General features: G+C 36.7%; 2 protein-coding genes across 5 annotated transcripts in view; both read right to left on the reverse strand.

The window, feature by feature from the left end:
• LOC136765017 (free fatty acid receptor 2) overlaps positions 1–16,918 on the reverse strand; it is a 30,709-nt gene extending 13,791 nt beyond the window's left edge. For 2 of the 4 annotated variants that reach the window (XM_066719473.1, XM_066719471.1), the window contains exon 1: positions 16,790–16,918. The gene's annotated coding sequence lies outside the window, so the exon portion shown is untranslated. Of the gene's footprint in view, positions 1–12,591; positions 12,993–16,789 lie in introns of those variants that run through there. The other 2 variants (XM_066719474.1, XM_066719472.1) reach the window with 1 other exon arrangement.
• A 3,656-nt stretch (positions 16,919–20,574) lies between these two features.
• LOC136764093 (free fatty acid receptor 2) lies at positions 20,575–21,525 on the reverse strand. The gene has a single exon (XM_066717921.1). It carries the CDS (start codon positions 21,523–21,525, stop codon positions 20,575–20,577), a length of 951 nt encoding a protein of 316 aa, XP_066574018.1.
• Positions 21,526–26,898: the final 5,373 nt, after the last annotated feature.

The raw sequence follows: 26,898 nt of genomic DNA on the forward strand, positions 1-26,898 counted from the left end.
TAGCTACAGATTTTAAATATAGCAACATAGTGGAAACAGGGCAGCACGGTGGTGCTGCCTCACAGCCCCAGGGTCCTGGGTTTGAGTCCCGACTCAGGGTGCCTGTCTGTGTGGAGTTTGCATATTCTTCCTGTGTCCACGTGGGTTTTCTCCGGGCACTCCGGTTTCCTCCCACCATCCAAAGACATGTGGGTTAGGTTAATTGGTCTCGCTAAATTGCCCTGTGTGTGTGCTTGCCCTGGGTGTATTCCTGCTTTGCACCCTATGCCTGCTGGGATCGGCTCCGGCTTCCTGTGACCCTCAACAGGATACGTGGAAACAATAGCTTATAGTCAGGCTGAATCATCATGAATATAATAAATAAAAGATGGCTGTATTATTATTAATAATAATTGTTGTTGTTACACCCTTTCTTTCCCACTGTTTCCTGTGAGATTTGTAATAATAATAATAATGCCAAAAAATAATTTTGTTAATGTTTCAAATGTAAAATGTAAACTATTAACATCCCTATTAGCATGCACAATACTGATGTGGTTTATTTTTCCCTCCCTGCCCTGGCTCCCCATTGCTTCACCTGCAACCACTACTCTGACTTTGAGCTGCTGTTGCTTCTTCTTCTGCTACTAATTCTCTAGTTCTCTGCAGAATGTACATTGCTGGAATCAGGACTAGCCGCACTACTACTGAATAACTAGGTCAACTTCCTACATTTTGCTGCTTCTGACTCAAGGGACTTTACTTTTTTCTCCTTTAACCTTTCAGCACCACCTTTGCATTTTTTATTGTATTGTTTTTCCATGACTTTTTTTTAATTAATTGAATCAAAGACTCGCAGCTATGTCTATGTCTATGTCACTATCAGTGTGTGTGTGAGGGAAGAGGTGGGGCTATGGGCTGTAGCCAGTCCTGTTTCATGAAAGTTTCACGTGATCATGCTATATGTCATTGGAAAGCCCAGAATGATCTCTCTCAGATATTAAATGTAATACTCCGGCCCAGTAACGGACGCTAGGACACTATGCATGTGAATCTGGGACAGTCCCTGCTAAATTGACTCCCTACCATGCTTTTCAGTTGATATTTTATTGGTTAATTGGGAATGATCACGTAGGGTGAATGTGTGGGGATAGGTGTGCTACTGTCACAGGGGTTGGACAGATGCTGCTTTAAATGAAAGGGACAAAAACATGGTAATGAATGTCCATTATCTGAAACACACATCTATAGACATTCAAAAGGTACTTTTCCACACAATTTCAAAATACATGCAATTGTAAGGCAAAACAATTTGTGCTTTTTTCTAATTCTGGTCCTTGAGTGCAGGAATCCATATAGTATTATAGGTCACCTTAAATCCCCAATGTCTTAATACTGTGAAATTGTTAGCCCTTGATCAGTAATGTAAGTTGCATATTAATTACCTCAAGAATAAAGTATATTCTGTTTTTAGTTCCAAACTATCTCTATATGGTTTGTAAATTGATTTATGGGTGATCTATAAAATCTGATGGATTAGGGCTTTCCATGAACAAGGCTGGGGAATCGTCCTCCTAGCATTCTCTCACAAAATGTAAATAGTCCATTACCATCTATTTTGGTGCTGTTTGAAGAGACCTATAAAACCTACAAGGACTGTGTCTCTTTAGCACTAGGGTTGCCCACCGCTGCTTTAAAGCCTAATATTAACAAGGATGGTCAGCTTATCAAGCTGATTTGCATTACTAGGGATACTCATTTCTTGTCCTTGATGGTCAGTTCCCTGCATGTTTATAGCTACTTTTCAACCAATTAAGAATTTGAATAAACAGGGCCCAGTTTTTCAAAACTTTTCTGATAGGATTTAAGTAATTGGATTTGATTAAATTGGAGAATTGGGTATTTAAAAACTGAAAATGGAGATTCTGATCTTTGAGATTGGGATTTGGATCTGGTAAACCAATCCTACCTTTAATCAAGCTTAAAGGGTGTCGTGGGGTTTTTCAAAACTCAAGGATGAGATAATGCTGAAGTTTTGATGCTGAAAATCAGGATAATCTTGATCCCACTGGAAGGGTGGATTCAGGGTCGATTTAGAAACATATTGTGATGTTACTAACAGTGGGGGATCTTGGAAAAGATATACAACTTGACTATAAATCATAAACAGTACTTAATGTTTAGATTTTATTAAATTGACACAAAACATAAGATGTTCCAATAATTAACTCATATCTCAATATATAAACAAAAAATGTACAATTTAAGCAACGGAATATAATTGCTGCAAAAAACTAATTATCAAAAGTTCTTCATCAGAAAAATTAACCCCAGCATCTTCCAATTGTTTTTGAAGAAGACTAATGTGCAATTTTGCTTCTTTCTGTTGGAGAAAGGTCAGCTTGATTTGCTCTTCAGCTAGACTAATCTGTTTTTCAGCTTTTTCAGTTTCCCTCTTCACAAGTTCCCCATCATCATTATTGTTGTTGTTTTTCTCAACATGTTTTCTTCTTTTGGGGGTGGTTCTACCTGTGGGGAATGAGGATCCTCTGATTTTTGTGGTGTGCCACTAGCTGGTGGGTCTCCAGACTCTGGCTCCACAGGAGTTAGGATGACGGAGGTGAGGAGGTGGTCTTCTGAATCAGAATCCCTAACATCATTCTCAGTCCCACAAAGCCCTGACTCATCTTATCCGGGCTTTGTGGGACAGAGAACGTGAGCTTCTGTCCTTCATAACATAGCTCAAACATGCAAAGTTCCTCTCCATGATGACAGCGGTGATCTTCCACAGCCCCAAGTGGATGGCCCTGACACACCACTGGCAGCATTGTAGGCAAATGGACCAGCTGGAAGGTCAATGAGAGATGCTGTAGTAAACTTTTATTATTAAAAGGGTCCTTGAATTAATCCATTAATTATAACAGTTTTCAGAGAAATGTGAAGTTTTGTGTTGTTAATTATTTTGTTATCCTTTGAGAGTTTAATTGTGTCTATGAGTTACCTTATGCATTACATGTATGTGTATGTGAATAAATGTAACATACAAACTTTGTGTTACACTTTTTTACTCATCATTCTGATCCAGATCAAAAGTTTTAAAAAACTGGGCCCAGGGGATTTGACTTCTTATCCTTATAATTAATTTAAATAATGGAACAAAAACCAGAAAGTCCCGTATCCCACAAGGACTAGAATTTCCTACCCATATCCAATCACCTACTACCACTTCTTTATAGTCACAATTTTAGGTTGATTAATTACCCTTGTATCTTTTGGATTGATCAGCATTTTAAAATGAATGCCAAGCTTGAGTTCTTTGTAGATTGCCATTTTGTATAGTCTACAACAGTGTTCTTCAAATCCAGTGCTCAAGTGTCACAATTCAGCATCTAATATAGCTCTATTTAAATCATGGAATTAGTTCACTTGAGTTAAATTAACTTATGAAGAGCAACAACTCAGTATGTTGTTCTCTTTAAGATTATTTCTTTAGATGCAGGAAAGGGATGTAACCGAAGGAAGAACCTTCTAACCACATTGGCCAGCAAAGCCACAGGAAGTATTATTAAAACAACATCCAATTTAAAACCATTTCAACCAACTATATTGCTACACCACATACTAGACATCAGATCCCTAAGATTGTGCCGAGGCGTGCTATGTGGCACGTATCAGGCAGTGAGACACTGATGCAAGATATTGGTGCAAAAACAGAACAGAACATTTACTGAAGAACAAATACAAGACAAATCACCCCACCAAACTCAGAAAACATCAGAAGGGGGGAAGCCATACAGATACCCCTATTGGTGAAAAAGAAAGCTCCCACTGTTCCCTCAAACTAATGGCAAGGGCGTGATGGACAGGGTGGGGCACATACAGTTAGGTCCATAAATATTTGGACACTGACATAATTATCATCATTTTGGCTATGTATGCCACCACAATGGATTTGAAAGGAAACAAGATTAATTTTAAATGTAGACTTTCATCGTTAATTTGAGGGTAGTTACATCCAAATTGGGTGAACGGTGTAGGAATTACACTCATTTATATATATATATATATATTTACTACACAACAAAAAGAAACGTCCTCTCACTTTCAACTGCTTTTATTTTCAGCAAACTTAACATGTGTAATTATTTGTATGAACATAAAAAGATTAAACAACTAAGACATAAACTGAACAAGTTTCACAGACATGTGACTAACAGAAATTGAATAATGTGTCCCTGAACAAAGGTGGGGTCAAAATCAAAAGTAACAGTCAGTATCTGGTGTGGCCACCAGCTGCATTAAATACTACAGTGCATCTCCCCGTCATGGAGAGACACCACCAAGGCACTTGCAAGTTCCCAGACATTGCTGGGGGGAATGGCCCTAGCCCTCACCCTCCGATCCAACAGGTCCCAGACGTGCTCAATGGGATTGAGATCCGGGCTCTTCGCTGGCCATGGCAGAACACTGACATTCCTGACTTGCAGGAAATCATGTCCAGCGAAGGTGGGTTTGTGCCCATAGGCGACGTTGTTGCCAGTGATGTCTGGTAAGGACCTGCCTTACAACAGGCCTACAAGCCCTCAGTCCAGTCTCTCTCAGCCGATTGCAGACAGTCTGAGCACTGATGGAGGGATTGTGTGTTCCTGGTATAACTCGCACAGTTGTTGTTGCCATCCTCTATCTGTCCCGCAGGTGTGATTTTTGGATGTACCGATCCTGTGCAGGTGGTCTACCACTGCGAGGATGATCAGCTGTCCTTCCTGTCTCCCTGTAGTGCTGTCTTAGGTGTCTCACAATTTATTGCCCTGGCCACATCTGCAGTCCTCATGCCTCCTTGCAGCATGCCTATGGCACGTTCACACAGATAAGCAGGGACCCGGAGCATCTTTGTTTTGGTGTTTTTCATAGTCAATAGAAAGGTCTCTTTAGTGTCCTAAGTTTTTATTACTGTGACCTTAATTGCCTACCGTCTGTAAGCTGTTAGTGTCTTAACGACCGTTCCACAGATGCATGTTTATTAATTGTTTATGGTTCATTGAACAAAAATGGAAAACATTGTTTAAACCCTTTGCAATAAAGATCTGTAAAATTATTTGGATTTTTACAAAATTATCATTAAAATACAGTGTCCTGAGAAAAGGACATTTCTTTTTTTGCTGAGTATGTATGTGTGTATATATATATATATATATATATATATATATATATATAATATTTTAGGGGCTCAAAAGTAATTGGACAAACTAATCATTAATTAACTTGTGTATTGTTTCAATACTTGGTTGCAGCCTGAAGTCTGGAACACATAGACATCACCAGATGCAAGGTTTCTTCCCTGGTGATGCTCTGCCAGGCCTGTACTCCAGCTGTCTTTAGTTCCTGCTTGTTCTTGGTGCATTTTGCCTTCAGTTTTGCCTTCGGCAATTGAAATGCATGCTCAACTGAATTCAGGTCAGGTGATTGACTTGGCCATTCCAGAACATTCCACTACTTCTTGCATTGCTTTAGCAGTATGTTTTGGGTCATTGTCCATCTGCACTGTGAAGTGCCGTTCCATTTTTGTATTTGAGTCTTGAGGCATTTGGCTGAATCTGAGCAGATAATATAGCCCTAAACACTTCAGAATTTATCCTGCTGCTTATGTCAGCAGTCACATCAATAAATACAAGGGAACCAGTTCCCTTGGCAGCCATACATGCCCATGCCATAACATTACCTCCACCATGCTTCACAGATGAGGTGGTATGCTTCGGATCATGAACAGTTCCTTCCCTTCTCCATACTCTTCTCTTCCCATCATTCTGGTACAAGTTGATCTTTGTCTCATCTGTCCATACGATGTTGTTCCAGAACTGTACTGGGTTCTTTAGATGTTTTTTGGCAAACTCTAATCTGTTCTACCTGTTTTGGGGGCTTACCAATGGTCTTCTCTTGATTGTTGACTTTGACATAGATACACCTACCTCCTGGAGGGTGTTCTTGATCTGCCTAACTGTTGTGAAGGGGGTTTTCTTCACCAGGGAAAAAATTATTCTGTCATCCACCACAATTGTTTTCCGTGGTCTTCCGGGCCTTTTGGTGTTCCTGAGCTCACCAGTGTTTTCTTTCTTTTTAAGAATGTACCAAATAGTTGATTTGCCCACATCTAATGTTTTTGCTATCTCTGATTAGATTGTTTTGATTTCTCAGCCTAATGATGGCTTGCTTCACTCACAGTGGCAGCTCTTTGTACTTCATATTGAGGGTTAACAGCAACAGATTCCAAATGAAAGTGCCACACTTGAAATCAAATCTAGACCTTTTATCTGCTTACCTGTAATTGAAATAATGAGGGAATAACACACACCTGGCCATGGAACAGCTGAGACAGCTGAGCAGCCAATTGTCCAATTAAGTCTACACTTAATGCACATCTTGATTTCTTGTTTCCTTTCAAATCCATTGTAGTGGTGGTGTACAGAGCCAAAATGATGACAATTGTATCACTGTCCAAATATTTATAGACCTAACTGTAAATAGACTACCAGAAGGAGTGTGTTGTGGTATCAGACACAAGACTCTCCCACAAAACTGAATTGAAGTGAAAAAGTTGCAAATCAACAAATCAGCTGTGCACAGAGCTAAATCCCCCCAGTTTAAAAATTATCTCAGAAGATTTCCCCCATGCCTGAAGGTTGCCCCCAAATTTCCTGCTGGGTACTTAAAAATCACCTAAATTTTGGGGGAAATCCCCCAATCTGGCAACACTGCACCCCAGCCCCAGTCTTCTAGTGCCCCGTTTCCACTGGTGGATGCATACGCCCCGGATGCTTAAATGGGTGTTTCCACAGGCTTAAGTGGTTTTCTGGACGCTTAAGTATCTAGTGCTAAATTTGTCTGTAAGCGTCCATCAAGCCTACTAAGGAAATACTTTTTTTTTAGAAGGGGAGATGTGTGCTTGGCTTATAGACAGACAGGGAAGAGAAATGCATCTGATACTCATCAGCTACATTATGAAATGCTGTGTGGGATGACAAAGAAATTACAGTTTTATTAGCTGCATAAAGTGAAGTCCACATACAGAAACAATTACATGCAGTTACTATAATATACTGAGTGTTTTAAAAAAACACCGACCATAATTTCCAACCCTATTTACTGATGTCTTTGCCATAGATCTAAATGCAGATGTAACTTTAGAACCTGTTCCTACTGAAACACTAGCCAGTTGAGCAGTCTTTGTGACTGAACCTCCTGCCATTCGCACCCCAATAATGACCCCTCTTTCAAATTCACTTAGATCCTTTCCTCTTGCCATCTTGATCCAAAATTGAGGTCAACTGGGCCTGCTCAGTTAATTGCTTAATTGTATCATGCAGTACACCTGTTTGGGGGCACCAGTATTCATTATGTTCCATATACCAGTACGTATCTTGATGATGATTACAATAATAATAATAATAATAATTGTTGCACATGGAAAAGATCTCTTACGGTAATGTAATGCTTGTCTGAATAAAATTGTGTCTATACACACTTAGCTCTTCCTAATATTTCTTTACAGAAATGTTTCTTTATTATGCGGTCTCCAATCATGTAAAGCAGAAATAATAAAATAGCCTCTATTGCTTGTAGTGCTGTTTTCTGTCTTTGTTTTTAAAACTAAACACAACACTATCCCACAATCGCTCTGCCTCCTCCCACAACAGGGGATGGACATCACAATAGCCAGGTTTTACAAAAAAGCTCTGAAAGGTGTCTGGCCCAGCATGGCTGCTTAAGCCAGTGGAAATGAGGCATAAAACAGCTTTTATAGCTGTGCTATAGTGTCTCCTCCCCCAGCCAAACCATTGTATAATTAAATATAGTAATATTAACAATAACAATTATGAATTTTAAAATACATAACAAATATTTTTTACTATGTATTACATTAAAAGCATTAATTAAAACAAGTATTTTTTTTTTTATAACACAAACAATAATTCCAATAAATGTGCAAAAAGGAACAATATTCAAAATATAAAACATGTATATATTGTAATGATCTGGGACCAGTGGGGTCATGCGGGGTATGTGTATATGTGTTTGTGTGTTTCTATTATGTTTATGTTACTAGTGTTTAGTTATTTCCGGGGGACAGGGGTTAACCCCGCGTGCAAACATGGGAGGCGTCGTGATGGGAGGAGCCAGTCACGGGGCCAGAGGACTTAAATAGGGGTGCCCAAGGCACGCGGTTCTGGAGTTGTAGTTGTTGTAGAGTGTTAGAGAGGGGACCGTAACAGAGCAGAGAAAAACGGTAACTTTTACAATATTAACATTAACCGTTCAGTTTGTTAGTTTTGTTTCTCTACGTATGGGCAGACACACAGTGCAAGACAGTAAAGCTAAAGGATGAAACGCCATTAGGTTTAAAATCTTGCATTCCTTTCGTTACAGATGAACACTGTTTTTACAATAATTGTAATTTAATTAATTATGGGTCAATTGCAACGAAAGCAGTGGACTAACTGGAGATGATCCTGTGGTTAGTATGCATCTCCGTACTAAACTAGTTGCACATCTCTATAGAAACAAACCATAAAAATAACTGCTTCTGCCCTCTATAGGAGATTAAGAATGAGACTAATTTAGAATTATATTGTGTTGTGTTGTTATATATGGCATTCACATTTTAACGATTTTTTAACGATTAACATTGCAAATAGTATGCATCAGCATTAGCATTTCACCACTGGCGTTCTGTAAAATCACTGGAAACAATCACTCAGCTGTTCTATGCCCCATGCATATAGAATGTAGTCATTCTAGACCTGTGCTCTGCCCTATTTACTGACTTCACTTTCTGTTTGGTAGTATAACAACAAACCTAATCCTTAGCACCGTACAAAAGCCATACAGGGGATCAGATAGTCTCCAGCTTTGCTCTGCCTCTTTTTCATTGAAATGGGCACTAACTGCTGGGGGATGATCCCGAGACAGTACCGTACCAGCTAGTATGCAATTTAGTTCAGAGCAATTTGCAATTTACCCTGTATGAAGTAATGTAGAGGTTCTTTGCACCTTTAGACAACTTGTATTTTACATGTAAACCATACACTGATATAAAGATGTAATCTTACATCAGTTTGTTATATTTTTTTAAATAACATTTTATGGTGGTACATGGTCTATTCAGGAGTGGATAGCATTTTTACAAATCTTGGGGAGCACTTTTAGATTTCTGTACTTAATTGTATTACTGTCTCTTTCATGTTTGATTGGAATTGTAACAACTTTTGCAGCTGTTTTAATTATTTGCAAAAGGTATGCAATCATTGTCAAAATGTTGACCTAGTTGCAGTTCACAAATGTATCCAATCATGGGTAAATCTATTGTCAAGAGCCATTTTCTACTAATAATAAATCAAGAACACAGTAGGGTACTATTTTATAATTTGCTCAATTGCAGGTAAGTCAAAGGTTTGATTCAGATCACCACAAGAATATTAAATATTAATTGTTCAGCTGCATGATTTGAATGGGGTCAACTCAAAATTAAGTGCAGTGTAAAGATTCCTTTCATATTTAATGAACTGTAATGTTACTAGTCTTGAGTCAACATTAATAAGCATTTATTACCACAGGCTCTCTAGAGGTGGACAAACAATACCTTGACAACAGAAGCTGGTATCTATGTAGAAAGTGTGCTTTTTTTATCCTAGAATGAGGTATTGAAAAGTATAAGAAAACAGGTATACCTTGGTCCCCACACAGACTTGGAAAGGTAGAAAAAGTATGGGTTAATTGAAGGATAAAGAGGAAGTCTGTTAATAAGAACATAATATTTGTGAAATATTGCATTTAACTTTGACGATTTAGTAAACTGAATATGCCACTCGGGGGCGAGGGCGGGATTGATGTTGTTCTTCTGAACTTAAGTTTAAAACTCCATAAAATTAGTTGGAAGAAGTTAGAAGTTAGCACTAAACCTATACTAACTTCTCATTATGTAAAATAGTTTCACTGGAATGTAACCAGATACCATGCAGAGCAATTAGTACTTAGTAAGACAAGTTTGACATAAAATAACTCCTTTCTGTTTCTAGACATTGCTAATTGGAAACCTATTAAGATTTGTTTAGAGAGGCAATGGCAACAATTAAATAAAAACAGACTTCTACATTGTACATGTTTTGGAAACAGTACACCACATTTTGTTTGGAAAGTGCAGAAAGCTGTTGAACAAGATCTGGTGGTGATATATATATTTTTATGAAATGCACTTGATAAAATTATAATTTGTATTATGTTCATTCTGTTTGAAAGCATTCAATTTTTTGTTATCTATTTGTAACCTACACTTAAGGGAGGCCAGTTGTTACATGTTCTGCCTTTTGTTCCATTACAAGAATGTTGGAGCTGGTTTAGTCACTGTATAATACAAAAAACACACATATGTCTGCAATCATTTCACACATTTTTATGTTTTTAGAGCTAACACACAGATTGCAGTATTGCTTTAAATCAAAGGAATCGGACATTACAGTTGACCTCATGACGAGAGTCAGTTGTAACAATAGTCAGGGTCAAATGTAACAAATTGTGAATATTCACAAAATAATAGTAATTGTAGTACACACCTATATACACCCACATATATATGATTTTTTCAAGACACATTTTCTACTTAATATATGTTCAAACACACTATCAACTGTTCAGTTTGAATAAATGATAAGGATTGCTTTCTGACTTTAAGTCCACCATTGTGTTACAAATCACAAAATTCATAATAGCTTGTTTCATATGGGGTCAAATGTAATTTTTTATTGCCAAGGCTCCTAGTTTTCAGTGATTAGTGATAAATAAAGTACATTTAAAATTACATATTCATAACCAGAATATACACAAACTCTATATATTGAGTTAAACAAAACATTTTTTATTAAAACATTGACCATTTTAAGCAAGGTTGGAGCCCATAGAGAACTATCAGCCTAATTAACAAGAAATCAAAACAATTTTAGTATTACAGCAAAACAGCAAACAGTATTTACTTTTGTACTTTTAATGTTTCTTTCTCTACAAACAGAAGTGGAAATGGAATTTATATTTTATCCTTACTTTAGTCGTCATCATCCTCAACATTTTGAATGCTATTGAAGTAACTGACCCCAACCCAAGGATCGATGACTAAACTTAATTTTCAACAACACTGACACCTAGCACACATTAATGGTTAAAATAACATACGTTTCTGAATCTGGGAAGCACAGAACTATATCACAAAAAAGTTCATTAGAAATTATACAAACCCAACAACAACAAAAAATAGAATAGAATCTACTACAGTATGCATGATGTCTGGAGTGAAACCACTGATATACCAGTTGAGCAGTGTTTGCTGGAAAGCTTGGTTAGAACATGAGTGAAGAAAGTATTTTTCAGCATTGTCATCTATTATTTTCAATTAAAATGTAGTTTTTTGTATTTAATTAAAGCTTTAGAGATAGTTGGGTGCCAGGTAATAAATCCTGTGTTGTTACATAAACATATTGCACCCATTGTTCTTGCACCTATTTTGGTTGCTACATAACTAAAAAAGCTGTTATACTAACTATTTAAACTGAAATTAGTATACACAACTGGTAACCTCTAATATGAGCTGCTGACCTTTATTACGTTGCAAATGTTTTGCATAGTTAATACTGGGGAATTCATTATTGTCTTTGACAAGTTAACAATATAAATCTCAAGACAGGCCTATCTCAAATACACAATTGTCTTTTTTGTGTGTTTTGATTTGAATATATATATCAAAAGACAAGGTAATGGAATGATCATAACATATTTCATATTTTCAACAAAAGCCAAAATATGATTTAACTACACATTTACTTGAGCTTCCCCTAAACTGAATTTTGCATTTTTGTTCTTCCTCTTAGTAAATGTACTCCAATTTATTCCAGTTATGACTAGGTAAGATAATCTGTTAAATCTGATTAAATTATACAATGTCATTATTTTCACCATCTTTGGGTTTTAAGTATCAATATAAAACTGATACATGGTTAAAGACAACCAGAATGTAAAGGCTTCACTTGCTTGATCAAGGTCTCTATTTTGCAATCTATAAACAGTTATTGTCATATTGCCTCAGTACAAAATATCAGATCACAAGCACTAATTCTGAGTTGTACATGTTTTCTATTAAGCACACTAAAAAGTCTTCTGTACTCTTTTTAGTAATGGCTTTCTTGAACATGTAACATAAGATCTACATTACTTTTTACACTTCCTTGTTCACCCTTTATCACTTTTCCAAGGTGAGCCAAATACAATAAAAAGAAGAATAATTAACTTAAGCATTGATTTTGGAATGTTTGCGAACAAAAATATGTACCCATGGAAAAGAAACAAGCTGCAGTTCAGAGTAGAACAGCAAACATTAGTCATAGACAAAACACATGTGCATATAAGTGCATTAGGACACCAAAACTTAAGACATTTTTCACAGATACTGAAGTTCTGCTTCCATAGATAGTATCTGTTAGATAGTTCAGTTTCCCCTTTCAGAGGAAACTACTTATGCAAAGCATTTCATAAAGGTCCTTCAAAATAAGAATGAGAGGAGTGACTTTTACGTACCTTTCAAGAGCTTGGTAGGTCATTTTACATAAACCATGTTCAAGTACTTCTGCTTTGGGGAAGAAAGAAATCGCAGCAGCTGGATATGCACATCCAGCAATCTAAATAATCCGTGCAGATAATGGAAAACTAATAAGCCATGCTCATATCCACCAACCTCTCCAGTGTTCACCAAACAAGGTTTCTTGGCAACTCTGCAGTGTTAAACAGGACTTAAAGAAAGAGAATACGTGTTTGTTAACTGCACATGAATCTGATCTCTTTGCTGCTGACTGTAACCACAAGAAGTTTTTTGTCTTCCCATTAGAATATCACCATCAACAAGTAGAGAAAGCACAAATGTACATACTGCAAAAGACAAACACACCTGTTGAAATTTGCACCAAACCTCATACATAAAACATGCATTTGAATTGTATTATTATTATGAAGTGTTCAAAGGTAGCTGATAAGACAATGCAAATACAAGTGATATGACGTTTTTGGAAAATTCCATCATGTATTGACTGCAACTGCAGCCACAGAAACTGATTTGATCAAGGAAGAGTGTCAACAGTCATAAATACAGAACTATGAACTACATCTCTACACGGATATAATGTGGTTTAAAAAAATGGGGTTGAAAGTAGAAACGCAAAGCTCTCCAAAATGTTTTCAAACTATTTCATAGTTAACAGATTGTATTACTTTGCAGTCTACATATAACATAATTGGCTAAATTACACTGTGGTCCATGCTCCTATTGGCTAAAATACCAAAACAATTTCTTACAACAATTTGTAAGGATGTTATTAACAGCATTTTCTGATATTGTATGTTAATGTTGCATTTTCCTAAGCATTACACACAGACCATATATGATGAAACCTAGCCCACATATGGTAGCATTTAGCAGTATTTAGTATTTGTGTTGTTAATACACTGTATCCTTTAAGTTAGCTTATACAATAATTGTTGTAATTAAAGAAAAGAGATACAATTTAACAATTGTAGAACAGATGTATTTACTGCATACACCATGTTAGCTCTATCAAAAATGATTTGTTGACCGGAAATACCAGAAATGCTCGAAGCCAAAGCAAGTTCGATATAATGCGGTTTCACCTATAACCTGGTAAGATTTTTTGGCTCCTGAGGGTCATGTTATATCGGGTTAGAGGTGTATCTGAATTTTATTTGATATTTGTATATTCTGAACTTTGTATTTAAATTAGCTTTACATTATTATTTACATTCCAAATACAATAATTTGCCAAATTGATATTCACCTGTGTGTAACCCCTGTTCATCAAGATGAGACTTGCAAACATGCAAACTCAGTCAAATTCACCTGTTCAAGAATTGGGGGGTTGGGGTGCTGACGGTACTTTCTTCCGGGTTTGGGGGGGAGCCGCTATTTTGCTTGTATTTTCTAAATTGTCTGGCGAGCCCCTCAGAAAGGTCCCATGATCATATGAATGTTAACTATATGATTACTGTGTTTATTGCATAAACTTGACTCAGTGTGTGTTACCTTACTGAAAATGAAAATACAAACATTGTGCAATGTAAGTTATCAATTTATGTGTGTATTTGATATGAATTTGGTATAAGTCACATATTTGCATTTGTATTAAGTTGTGGTAGTGAAGGTTATCCAATTTGTATTTGCGTTTACAGCATATTAATTTCAACAAAAATGAAGTCATTTGCATTTGCATTTACAAACATTTTACCCCATGTCTGGGTAATGCATAACTTCTGCTCTGGGTGGCTTTTTAAACAGCAGTCATTCTTGAAGCTTATGAAGCTCCACAGTGAGAACTGCATGAATCCTCCCATGTTACTATGTTTGTGACATGGGACTCGCAGTGTTAAAAAGTAAAGCATAGCTTGGCAGTGTGATAGTTGTAAACACCCTCCTTTATTGATACAGGAGTCATAGTGGAAAGGTGATGTGGTTACACAACATTACAGCGATTCAAAGAATGCAACAAGACCACCATAAGGACAATAACAGCGAATGCCATTTACAATGAAATGTGAACTATTACAGCGCAGACAAAAACAGAGCATGTCACATACATGCTTTAATGGAGCATCTCCATCACAACGCATTAAGACCATGTTAAAACCCAACAACTTTATTTACTTTATTATTATTATTATTATTATTATTGTGATTTGTATTGTTATTATTATTCCTAATTATGGTAACACTTTACAATAATGGGCATTAATTCCTCATGAATTCCGATAGTGTGTGAAGACATGAGATATACACTCACCTAAAGGATTATTAGGAACACCTGTTCAATTTCTCATTAATGCAATTATCTAACCAACCAATCACATGGCAGTTGCTTCAATGCATTTAGGGGTGTGGTCCTGGTCAAGACAATCTCCTGTACTCCAAACTGAATGTCTGAATGGGAAAGAAAGGTGATTTAAGCAATTTTGAGCATGGCATGGTTGTTGGTGCCAGACGGGCCAGTCTGAGTATTTCACAATCTGCTCAGTTACTGGGATTTTCACGCACAACCATTTCTAGGGTTTACAAAGAATGGTGTGAAAAGGGAAAAACATCCAGTATGCGGCAGTCCTGTGGGCGAAAATGCCTCGTTCATGCTAGAGGTCAGAGGAGAATGGGCCGACTGATTGAAGCTGATAGAAGAGCAACTTTGACTGAAATAACCACTTGTTACAACCGAGGTATGCAGCAAAGCATTTGTGAAGCCACAACACGTACAACCTTGAGGCGGATGGGCTACAACAGCAGAAGACCCCACCGGGTACCACTCATCTCCACTACAAATAGGAAAAAGAGGCTATAATTTGCACAAGCTCTCCAAATTTGGACAGTTGAAGACTGGAAAAATGTTGCCTGGTCTGATGAGTCTCGATTTCTGTTGAGACATTCAGATGGTAGAGTCAGAATTTGGCATAAACAGAATGAGAACATGGATCCATCATGCCTTGTTACCACTGTGCAGGCTGGTGGTGGTGGTGTAATGGTGTGGGGGATGTTTTCTTGGCACACTTTAGGCCCCTTAGTGCCAATTGGGCATCGTTTAAATGCCACGTCCTACCTGAGCATTGTTTCTGACCATGTCCATCCCTTTATGACCACCATGTACCCATCCTCTGATGGCTACTTCCAGCAGGATAATGCACTATGTCACAAAGGTCGAATAATTTCAAATTGGTTTCTTGAACATGACAATGAGTTCACTGTACTAAACTGGCCCCCACAGTCACCAGATCTCAACCCAATAGAGCATCTTTGGGATGTGGTGGAACGGGAGCTTCGTGCCCTGGATGTGCATCCCACAAATCTCCATCAATTGCAAGATGCTATCCTATCAATATGGGCCAACATTTCTAAAGAATGCTTTCAGCACCTTGTTGAGTCAATGCCACGTAGAATTAAGGCAGTTCTGAAGGCGAAAGGGGGTCAAACACAGTATTAGTATGGTGTTCCTAATAATCCTTTAGGTGAGTGTATATATATGATCCACTTCATTTATTTAAAATTAATTCCATATGAATAAGAGCCTTTAAATTATTACTAATTCACATGCTTGAATTACAAATTAATTTCATCTGAGTTCATAAGAATTACATAATGTATTCATGTGTTTTTCCTGAATCAGAATTCAGGAATTAATGCACATTATTGTAAAGTGTTATTAGTAGTAGTAATAATATTTATAATAATTAATAATTTAATATTTTTTCAATTTGGTCTGAGCTTTAGTCTTGTAAGTATTGCTGAATAAGCCACATTTAATATATGGCACCAAGCTACACAAAGAATAATAATAATAAAAATAAAAAAATCACATAAATGCCCATTTAAATTGATGTAATGAAAATAAATCCATGTTTAATGTATTTCTGACAACATTTCATGACAATAATACATTTCAGTTAATGCCCTAAATGGTAAAATTAAATGACAAACAGCCATTTCCTTTTAAACTCTTAAAATATATACATTGTTAATTTATTTTGTTTCCAGGAAGAAACCTTTCTCTCAATTGCCATATAGTTCTAACTAGAAGTGTCATGCTTATAGAATTATTTAAATAAACCAATTATCATTTAATATTCTTAATAGGAAGGTAGATATACAAATATGTCCATGCCAATGTGAAAACAAACCCAAACAAACAAACACACTTAAATACAAATAATGTCTTTAATAAGGTTGACCTACTTGGTGTAGTCTTTCTGTTGTTCTCTTGTCCTTATATCTTGTAGTCATTCATCAATGTAAAGTAATTTGAATAAAACACCTTTATAAATAACAGACTAGTTTGAGACGTATTAACCACATGACTTCGCAGAAGACAAGGATGTGTGAAAAAAACAAAAGCAATTGAAAGACTGCAACATAGGCTTTTCATATTAAGTTTATTTAGCTTCCTCTTTTCTGTTGCACTACTAGAGTAATACAGATCTAGCAGTATCAACGGCTTCATTTTAAAATTAATCTGTACAAAAAGGTTGCAGTTAATGTCACTAGGGTCAGCAGTACAATTCATTGCATGATATTTCCTTTTCCAATAAAATTACTGCGAAACGGCACTTGCTTTGTGTACCTACACAAAGACACACATACCATTGTTTGATCAATTCAGTCTCATGAACATAATACAGCAGTCGCAGGCAACCTTTTCATTTTAAATCCCATCCTGTTTATAATCTGGAAATAATACTTAAGTAGTTCAATGTAGCAAAATAAATACTTCAGATAAGTAATTGAGAGCACAGGTAGAACACAAAGCACAAGGCAGCCTTCCAGGACCAGGACTATCCACCACTGTTGTACTATATTTTAAAAGCTGTGAATTTTTACATTAGCTTGTTAAGGCCATCAAATGACAAGATAATGTCTCTTAGGATTTTGAGATTTCAAACTTGTCATCTCTAGATCTGTATTATAGAGATGGGGAGATAAAGTATCTTTTAAAATAATACATTTGTTGTTGTTTTTTGGTCATGACCTGGAGCCCGCTCCTTTGCAACCTTTGCCCCTAAGTGGTGGAAAAACCTTCCCACTGAAGTCAGGCCCGTACAGTCCCTGACCACCTTCCAGGTATTACTTAAGACACATGTGTTCCGACTTAACCATAATACAGCAGCCCTATATTTAACTATGCTTCCTTATTCTCCCACATACATATGTATTTTTGTATTATACTGTTTTACTGCAACTTCACTGTATTATGTCTGCAATTGTTACCTCATTATACTAGGATGTATGTTTATTGTATTTTTATTGTACTGATTGTATTATTGCACTTTTACATTTTACACAAGAAATATCTGAATGCATTACAAGTCACCCTGGATAGTGGCATTTGCTAAGAAAGAAAAAAGAAACGCACAAACAAACAAACAAATACATAAATAAGCTACTGTAGGATTATTCTTTCTGTAATTTGCTTAAGAAACTATAGTCCTATTTCTGTGAGTTGCAACAGGATGTTTCCATAGAACTTTGTGGAGGTGCTAACAAATAGTAGTAGCACCCCCTCTCTTAAATCAAGGTCAATCCACTGTAATTTTTACTACTCCTCATTAGGGTGATTTTTTAGGAATACCACTGTTCAAATTTATGTCTGCTGAAGTATTTTGATAATCTATTTAGTTTCATTTTTAGTGCTGACATTTGTGTTCGCATACCACAGACAAACACACACATACAAATAAATACATGTTGTTGCCTATAGGTCCTACAAAAAGGCAAATCAATGGATCCACTAGTTTCTACCCAATTCTTATTCTAATAAGCAACAGTTCTGGACTTCTCATATTTGCTTCACTCTGGTCTTTCTAGAGTAACAGAAAAGGAAATTTCTTAGGAAATTAGCCAATCTTTTTCTTTGCACAAGTCAGTCACCACCACAGTGGTGGTTTGACAATTTCCTGGTAACTGCTGGTAATTTAATTGGAAATGTGTTGCTTTAGAATCACATTTTAAAATTAAAAGGGTGTAATAATGTATTGCTCTCTCTAATATTACCTAATATTTCTAAGATTGTTCAGAAACATATTTAAATATCTCATCATTCATAATAAAGCCAAACTTATAAAAGTCTGCCAGTTGTACCAGTGTGCCAGACCCAAATTACTATGATATGTTTGTCCTTAGGGTAAAATAAGGAACACAATATTTTTGTTTTCTTTTTTTTACTGAATACTACACAAATCAAGGAGATATTTTTAAGTATATGTTCAACAATGTCAGATAGTGTAATAGATGAAAGAATAATACAATAAAGGAAAATAATCAGCATAAATGTTTCAAACAGATTCAATACAATCTGTAATTAAGGGGCTCATTTTTGTATAAGAATGCATTTCTCTGGACCGTACCCTCATCCAAACCTTTGACTAATTAAACAAAATCTTCACTTCAGTTTTGACTCCCTCTAGTGGTCAACACCAGTCCCACATAATGTACAATACTAACTACAAATAAATTAATTCCACAGTGGCTGGTTGAACAAAAATGTATTTCTTATCTTTTGATAATATCAATACCCTGAGATAAAGTATCTGGTGACAATGCAGCCAAAAGCCACCAAACTGTAAACAAACTTGTTTTTCAAGTTAATTTGTCTTATTTTGGGCATATATTATGCATTGTGAAGGTAGTTTAATTATCTTGCTTAGATGTTTTACATTATTTTTTAAGACTGGGTAAGAATCAAGTCGAGAGGTTGATGCTATGAAGTTCTTAAAGTGTGATTATTTTGCTTAATTCAGTGAAAAGGCTGTTTAAAGATTATTTTGCAAACATGTTTGAATTATTTCAGACAAATCAAAGGATTAATTTCTTATCCTACAGATAAGACACTTTTTCTTAAATAATATTGGAATTTACAATTATTATTTTTATTTAGTTAGTTAGTTAGTTAGTTAGTTAGTTAGTAGTGCATGAAGATCAGTAGGAAGGATCCCACAAAATGTACCAGGATTTTGATGAAAGCCTACATTTGATCTGATTCAAATTACCTCCATTGGTTAGCATTAATAACCATGTTCAGATTGTGTCTGAGGAGGGGATCTTATAGCTTGGTGTTGATTACATCTATCCCACAAAATCTGTTTAGAGGAAATGCCTTCCAGCATGTTAAAAGCAACAACACAATAATGTCTAATTTCATGTACTAATCATAAATATGATAATGTACTATGCAGGAGTTTTGGCCATACCCCAAATGGTGGGAATAAAGTGAGAGTACTGTAAAGTGATCTCAATCTTGCCATGTGGATGAGGCATTGGACCCCTACCACCTTTGAGTGTGTGGGGATGATGGAGGGATGCAAGGTGTATTGAGGGCGGGATTAGGGTCCGTCCCTCCTCCTGTAAATTAATGTATAACTAATTTCATTAAATCAATAACAATGGATATTTGTTTTCTAAGAATACATTTTGAAACTAGTCATTTTAGTTTTAATCTAAATGACAGTTTATGTTAGGTTAAATACATTTGAAAAACACCTTCATAAATACAAAAGGACTGTATAAAATCAAATGAGCATTCTAGCAAATACAAGTTAGGCAAAAAGGCATTTTGTTTCCGAAAGGTACACAATATACACAAATCAGACAGACTGTGCGAATGACACATCAGAATTTTTTTTATTTTTATACTTTTCAGTTTCTTTAATCCAGCTCTAATGTATGCAATTTACTAGTAAACTTGATCTAAAATGGATATCTACAGTATAAGTAGCATTCATGTCGATATCTCGCTTCACCCATACTTTGGTAAAATAAGTTTAATGTATTTTAGTAAAACAATAACTTTATGCAATGTATTACTATATATTAGAATAGTAGGCTCTGTAAATCATGACATCAGAAACTACCTTTTAAATTTAGAAATTGTGCAAGTATATGACTAATATAGAAATATAGTAAGAAACTAGCTGAACATATGCTTTTTTAACTTATTTATTTTTATTATCTAAATATAATAATGATTTTTATCCCTGCCTTCTTCTACATGCAGAAGCGTTGCACTTCAAGTTGGACAATTTTCTCTTCACTGTCTGCCAACACAGGTTCAGACTATGCATTGGGGGAGAGGACAAAAAAATGATCACCATTGGCTCTAGGAAGACATTGCAATTGCTGGTTAAAAGAGCTACTCTTCGCCACCAGATGTTCTCGTGTTGGATGTATCCCACAACATGAGAGACATTATATGGACCAAAACACACAACAAAAATTAACAATGTAGACAGAGCGACTACTATCACCCTTCGTTTCCTTCTCTCTTGCAAACAGGATCTGACCACCAATGCCATGCAGCTGAAGTAACAGAAAGTAGTAATAAGTAAAGGAAGAAAGAACATGGCCACGGACATCTCCAGACGCAAGGGAACAAGAAAATTCAGCTGTGCCTCGGTGAAGTTTTCGTAGCAAGTTGAGATATTATTCAGAGAGGACGACACAAAAAGCTGTCCCCCGTTTCCTTCTATGATTAACACCAGCGCCACGTGAAGGGTAACCAGTGTCCAAAGAAATGCACAGACTAAGCAGGAATTCTTGGCATTTTTATACAGCTTGTAAGTAATAGGGAAGGCAATGCTAAGATAACGCCCAACACTAATTGCTGTCAGAAAGAGTATGCTGGCATAGATGGTGCCAAATTGGAAGAAATTATAAACGGGGCACAAAACAGGTGGTAGCATCCAGTTGTTGAGGGTCTCTGTGACCTTGACTGGGAGCCACAATATGAAGAATAAGTTGGCCAAACAGGAATTGATGACATAAACCACATTAGGGGTAGCACCTTTGTTCCTCGCTTTCTTGAAGAATGTAGCTACCACTAAGAGGTTGGAGGGTAGGCCCAACACGAAGGTGAGGGTGAAGATAACAACAGACAAGTATCCAAGGAAACGGTGGTGTTCATTATTTCCATTACTAGCCATGGCAGTGAAATGTGGTGAGACTTAATAGGATGTAATATCCATTGTTCTGGAGGGTTGTTGTTTTCTCTTCTTTCTTTAGATACTGTAATTGTTATTGTTTTACATGTAAAATAGACTAAATTCAAATAAAATGAAAACCCATAGTTCGTTCCAGCTGTTGTTGTTACAGTATTTAATTTTAAGTAATTGCAGCTTCTTAGTTGGTTGTTGTTACTGGAACAAGAAACATTTTCCAAATACAACTTCTTCAGTTTGAGAGGACCTCATATAAAATTAAACATTGTTCCACACATATTTTACTAAAAGTCAAGTAAAATAAAAACAAAAATTGAGAAAAAACACATATATATTTAAATTATTTTTGTCTTAGGTTTAGATAACAGGTAAATATATGTTTAATGTATGATCAGTTTCAGACCATTTCACATGGATTATATTATGCCATCACATGAAGATCTGCATGAAGGTGCATTACTGGAGACTTTTTATATTTATTTTAATAGAGAATAGATATTATTGTAAAAATGAAAATCACTCAATCCAGAATACAGCACAGTAAAGCTGATCACAAAGAAAAAACTTTGTCTTCTCTGCTTTTGTCTTTTCCTATTTTTTCAACAGTGCTCCAGCAGTTGCAGTGTGTCCACACTTACATAGCTGATCCATGAACTCTCCTGTTCGTCCAAAGAGACAGAATTGTTTTACTAAGATCATGATTATTTATAATCCATATAAGTCCACTGACTTGCAAGAAAGATACATTTCTTCAACAAAGCTTGGCTTACAAATGTAACATTCCAGTAGTTTTCACAGCATTTCCCCAAACAGTAGTAAGCTTAAAATATAGAATACTCTACTGTTCCAAAATGTAAAACAAAAACAAAAATCAGGCAGTGTCTTTGTCACAATCATTTTTTGTTCTCTCTTCAGAAGTGCAGTCCCTGTACAAATGCATCTTTTTTAACTGTCAGACACTGTGATATTGATCCTACCACCAGGGAGAAATACTTAAGAGCTAATGACCAACTTACGTAGCTGTGACAAGTCATGCAGGATAAAGTAATGTAAGCTGGCATTAAGAAGACTTATGATATACAGTACAGAGCTGATGGAAGGTTTAATTATAGGTAAAGTGAAATGAAATGCAAATGTTGGAAAACAACAGCGATATCAGGCATTTAGTGAAATGATTCAGAATAATTGTGCATAACAGGAAGCAATCCACAGTGATCGATCTTGCATTAAATAATAGTTTTTTTAATTATGATCCATAAAGCAATAAAAGGAGAGACGGTCTGTGTTAGTCAGCTGATATGCAATAGATACGGCTGTCACTCCCATAAAAAAGAAAATGGAGTACTGTTTTTTCTCACTCTTAGAGCTTACTGTATGTATTGGTGCTGTACATTACAATAATACAATAAAAACAATATTGTGTATGGGTAAAAAACTATAAACATACTACTATTATCTTTTTAAATTGTTTTATATACTATATTTCACTATACTTTACTATACACTTTACTATATTAAGTAACAAGTTTGAGGTATAATTCAGTAAACCACATATAAATAAGCTTGCAGATTTGAAAAAGTGTCACACTAGTGCTGCTTTAATGCTTTTATCGAGACTGTGTTTAAATATAAAAAACAGAAATATAATAATAATAATTGTCAGGTCAATCAACAGTACTAGATTTTGCATACAAGCATGATAAGTAATACAAATAAACTCAGTTCAACACTCACAGTGAAATGTATTCCAAGGGCTAAAAATCTTAAAGATCTCTGGACTGTTTTTGTAATGAGCAAAAGCCCTCTACAAAAGTCTCAAGATCAACATAAATAGTAGAAATTGGTGGCTGGAAAAAATGCTACACTATTTAAGGCCTATACCCTTCATAACCTTATTATCTGTCTTTTAAAGCATTATGTCAGCATATTGAATTGATTACATTTCTTCAAAATTGTGTTGATGGATTACTGCAATAACGTATAGCCACGCATTGTGACCATAGTAACAAGGTGGGTTTTAAAAATCCACACATAGGTTACATTTAATATTATTTTTAATTCTGGAGTAATATGTGAGTAATATGTGTTTGCATAAATGTACAGAGACATGCTGGGACCGGCTCTCCTCATGGAGATGGACCCTGGTGACCAGGACTGGGGGAAGTGGTCAACCTATAAATTGTTATATGGATGTTATTATGTGTTGTGAGTTGTCCTGTAAGTCTCTTACCCCCTTTGTGTGCACCTTTGTCCGTCTCACCCTGTCTTTGTCAGAAGGAACCTGGCACAGCCTCCGTGCCATTCTACCCTGTCTGAGTCTCTCTGTGTACAGCTAGTGCTGAAATAAAAGAGCTGGCAAAGGTCTTGGGGTCGGTGTACAGAGAGGGTAGACTGGCCCCTTCTATGGAGAAGAGCATTCTTTCTCTTCTCCATAAGAAGGGAGATCCCAAGGATCTGAAGAACTGGCGGCCGGTCAACTTCCAGTGTACCGACTACAAGATAAAGGCCAAAGCACTTACACTCCGGCTACAGTGGCCACTCCCTCAAGTCGTGGGTCCCAACCAGGTCTGTGGTGCCTGGGGAGATCAGCTGCTGATAACGCCATGCTGCTCAGGGACGTCGTGGCCTACTCGAAAGAGACCAGGACCAGGAGAAGGCCTTCAACAGAGTGGGCCACAAATACCTGCAGCTTGTTATGGAGAGGATGGGCCTCACTCTTGGCTTTAGGAGGTGGGTGAAGATTATTTGGGTTATTCTTTTACAAATGATAATGATTACTTTTAAAAAATAACAGTTTTTATTTTTTGGTGGTTTTGTTTTGTTTGATTTGTCTGGTGAATTGACCACTCTTCTTTCTTTAAAATGCATTAGATTGTTTTGTTTGGTGAAAAGTGAAAAGTTGCAGAAGAGTCGCAGGAGGGAATCTCGCAGCTCAGCTCCTCGTTTAATTAAATCTAAAATATGAGGACCTGTGAACAGGGAGGAGACATGTTTTTCTGGCGTGGCTTCCAGGATGGGCAGGCAGCGAGAGAGGCACTGCGAGCCAATCAGTGTCTGAAATTGAAGAGAGACTGGAGGCGAAAGAGCAGGGCGGTCCTGCGAGAAGCAGCGATGGGTCAATAAAGCAGAAAAACACACAGTGATCTGGTGCTCTGTGCTGTGAATCCACAGCATTAATCTCGCCACTGACACAAAACTACAAGCCTATATTTTGTAGTGGTTACAAATATGAGTAGACATGAGTAGACATAGGCATTATCTATTAGCGGGTGGATCAATGGTTGGGTGAATAACAGATCAATGTAAATATTTTATTCAGCGTCCACTTCCCAGCTAACATACAACGTTGCCACAATGTTGAATTACGTTGCTACAAGCAATTCAACATTGTGGCAAAGTTGTGTGTTAGCTGGGTTATGTGTAGTGGTGCAGATGTGACGCACCAGCTACAAAACTCATAGTGGTTACATTTATCATTGGAAGAAACTAGCAACTTCTTTCTATGTGAATGCAAGTCTCCTGTTGTGATGCCCAAATTCATCAATAACATCAACAGACATCAGTGTGTTGCCCATAAAGACTTTTTTCTGTCATAGAGGAGTGTAAACATGCTTTAAGTAGTTTTTGCTCACTGAACATAACTTGTAATATGAGCACATTACAAGTGACATAACCTTCAGAAAAGTACAGTGTTAAGCCACCCACTTCAGCATATCTGCCTGATTGTCCTAGTGGGTGTAACACAGTATTGGGAGCTTTGAGTGCCTGAGCTGTGTGCTCGAGTCCCGAGCTGGGATGTCATTTTAATATCACTCGATGCCATCAACTGTAAAAAGCAATAAGTACAAACTTTATGCTCGGTGTCTCAAGGTGCAGTACTGACAGTAGACCACGGTACAGTGCACCTGCACACTCGCCATATCTCTCCAAAGAATGTGTGCACTGTGGCCACACTGCCAAAATATGTAATGAAGAAACCAGTGTTCAATGTTTACACATACATGTTAAATATATGATCGTGCTACACAGATATATTTACACTTGTACCATTGTCTAAATTGCATTTCCATACATAAATACTGTCACAGTTCCCTAGCCCTGACCCTCTTTCCCCACTAGAGTCCACCAATGTTCCCTTGCCTTTTCCTGTTCCTGTTCCCTTCACTGCTTTCCTTTTTTCACTCTGTCAATTAACATTCCTCCACACCCTTGTGCAATTCTGCTCCTGTCCTCTGCTTTCATTGGTTCTGCTCCTGCCTTCTTAGTTTCTGCTCTCCTTTATAAACCCCTCACTGCCCTCACTCTGAGTGAAGGGTTGACAGCTCTCTCTCTCCCAGCCAGTGACTGCGACCATGCTTGTGGATTCTCCTTGGTTTCTGTCAGCTCAGTGTAGTTGCTCTGCACTTGGGTCCTGTCTCTTACAGCTTTATGGTCCTCCCACAAGGCAACCGTGGCAAATAACTCTTTACAGTACACCTTTGTAATATGTCCATATATGTGTGTGTGCGCGCGATCTGACCGTACCAAGTCTGCTTCGTGTACTGTGTGTGTGTCAATGTAACATGTATAGTTATCACTTCCACTTTGTATAATGTGCTTGGGATGAAAGCAAAACGTTGACCACCCCCTAGAAGATTATTTTTCTGAGATTATATTTGTTTCCAATCCTAAATGTATCCACTACATTGTGCAAGTTTGCCTTTATGTTTACGCTACAACAGTGTCACTCGATGCAGTGTTCGTCTCTTAAAAGTTGTGTTCAGTCCATATAGAGAGAGATGCATAAATTATTGAAAACCTGATATGCAATTACAAAATGCATACGTTAGATACACATTAGATACACATTAGATACACATTCAATCTGCGGTGAGTGTGTTGCTGCACGTTGACCACCCCCTAGAAGATTATTTTTCTGAGATTATATTTGTTTCCAATCCTAAATGTATCCACTACATTGTGCAAGTTTGCCTTTAAGGGATTATTTGTTTATGTATTTATTTATTTAATCCAGGGTACAGATACACTGTAAAACAGGATACTTACACGGATTTCTAGGCTGTATCTGGATGTGAGTGACGGTGAATGCTCAACTCGTGAACTGCTGGCTGATATATTTTAACAACAATATGTAGCTAACCTAATATAAATGGATACTGGATGGCATTACCTTTGCCCTTCTGTTGGATATACCTGTTTGGAATAAGCTGTTTGTAACACAGTAAAGAAATGGTTGCTATGCCTTTAAAAATATTAGCAAATCATAATAGTGGCAAATGGGAAGTCCCACCTTATTAGTGACGGTAGCCATTTTATGCAAGTAACTACACAGGTTGTGAAAAGAAAATGAGAGCTATG

This window comes from Amia ocellicauda, chromosome 12, assembly GCF_036373705.1.
Source record: "Amia ocellicauda isolate fAmiCal2 chromosome 12, fAmiCal2.hap1, whole genome shotgun sequence".
NCBI classification, from domain to species: Eukaryota; Metazoa; Chordata; class Actinopteri; order Amiiformes; family Amiidae; genus Amia; species Amia ocellicauda.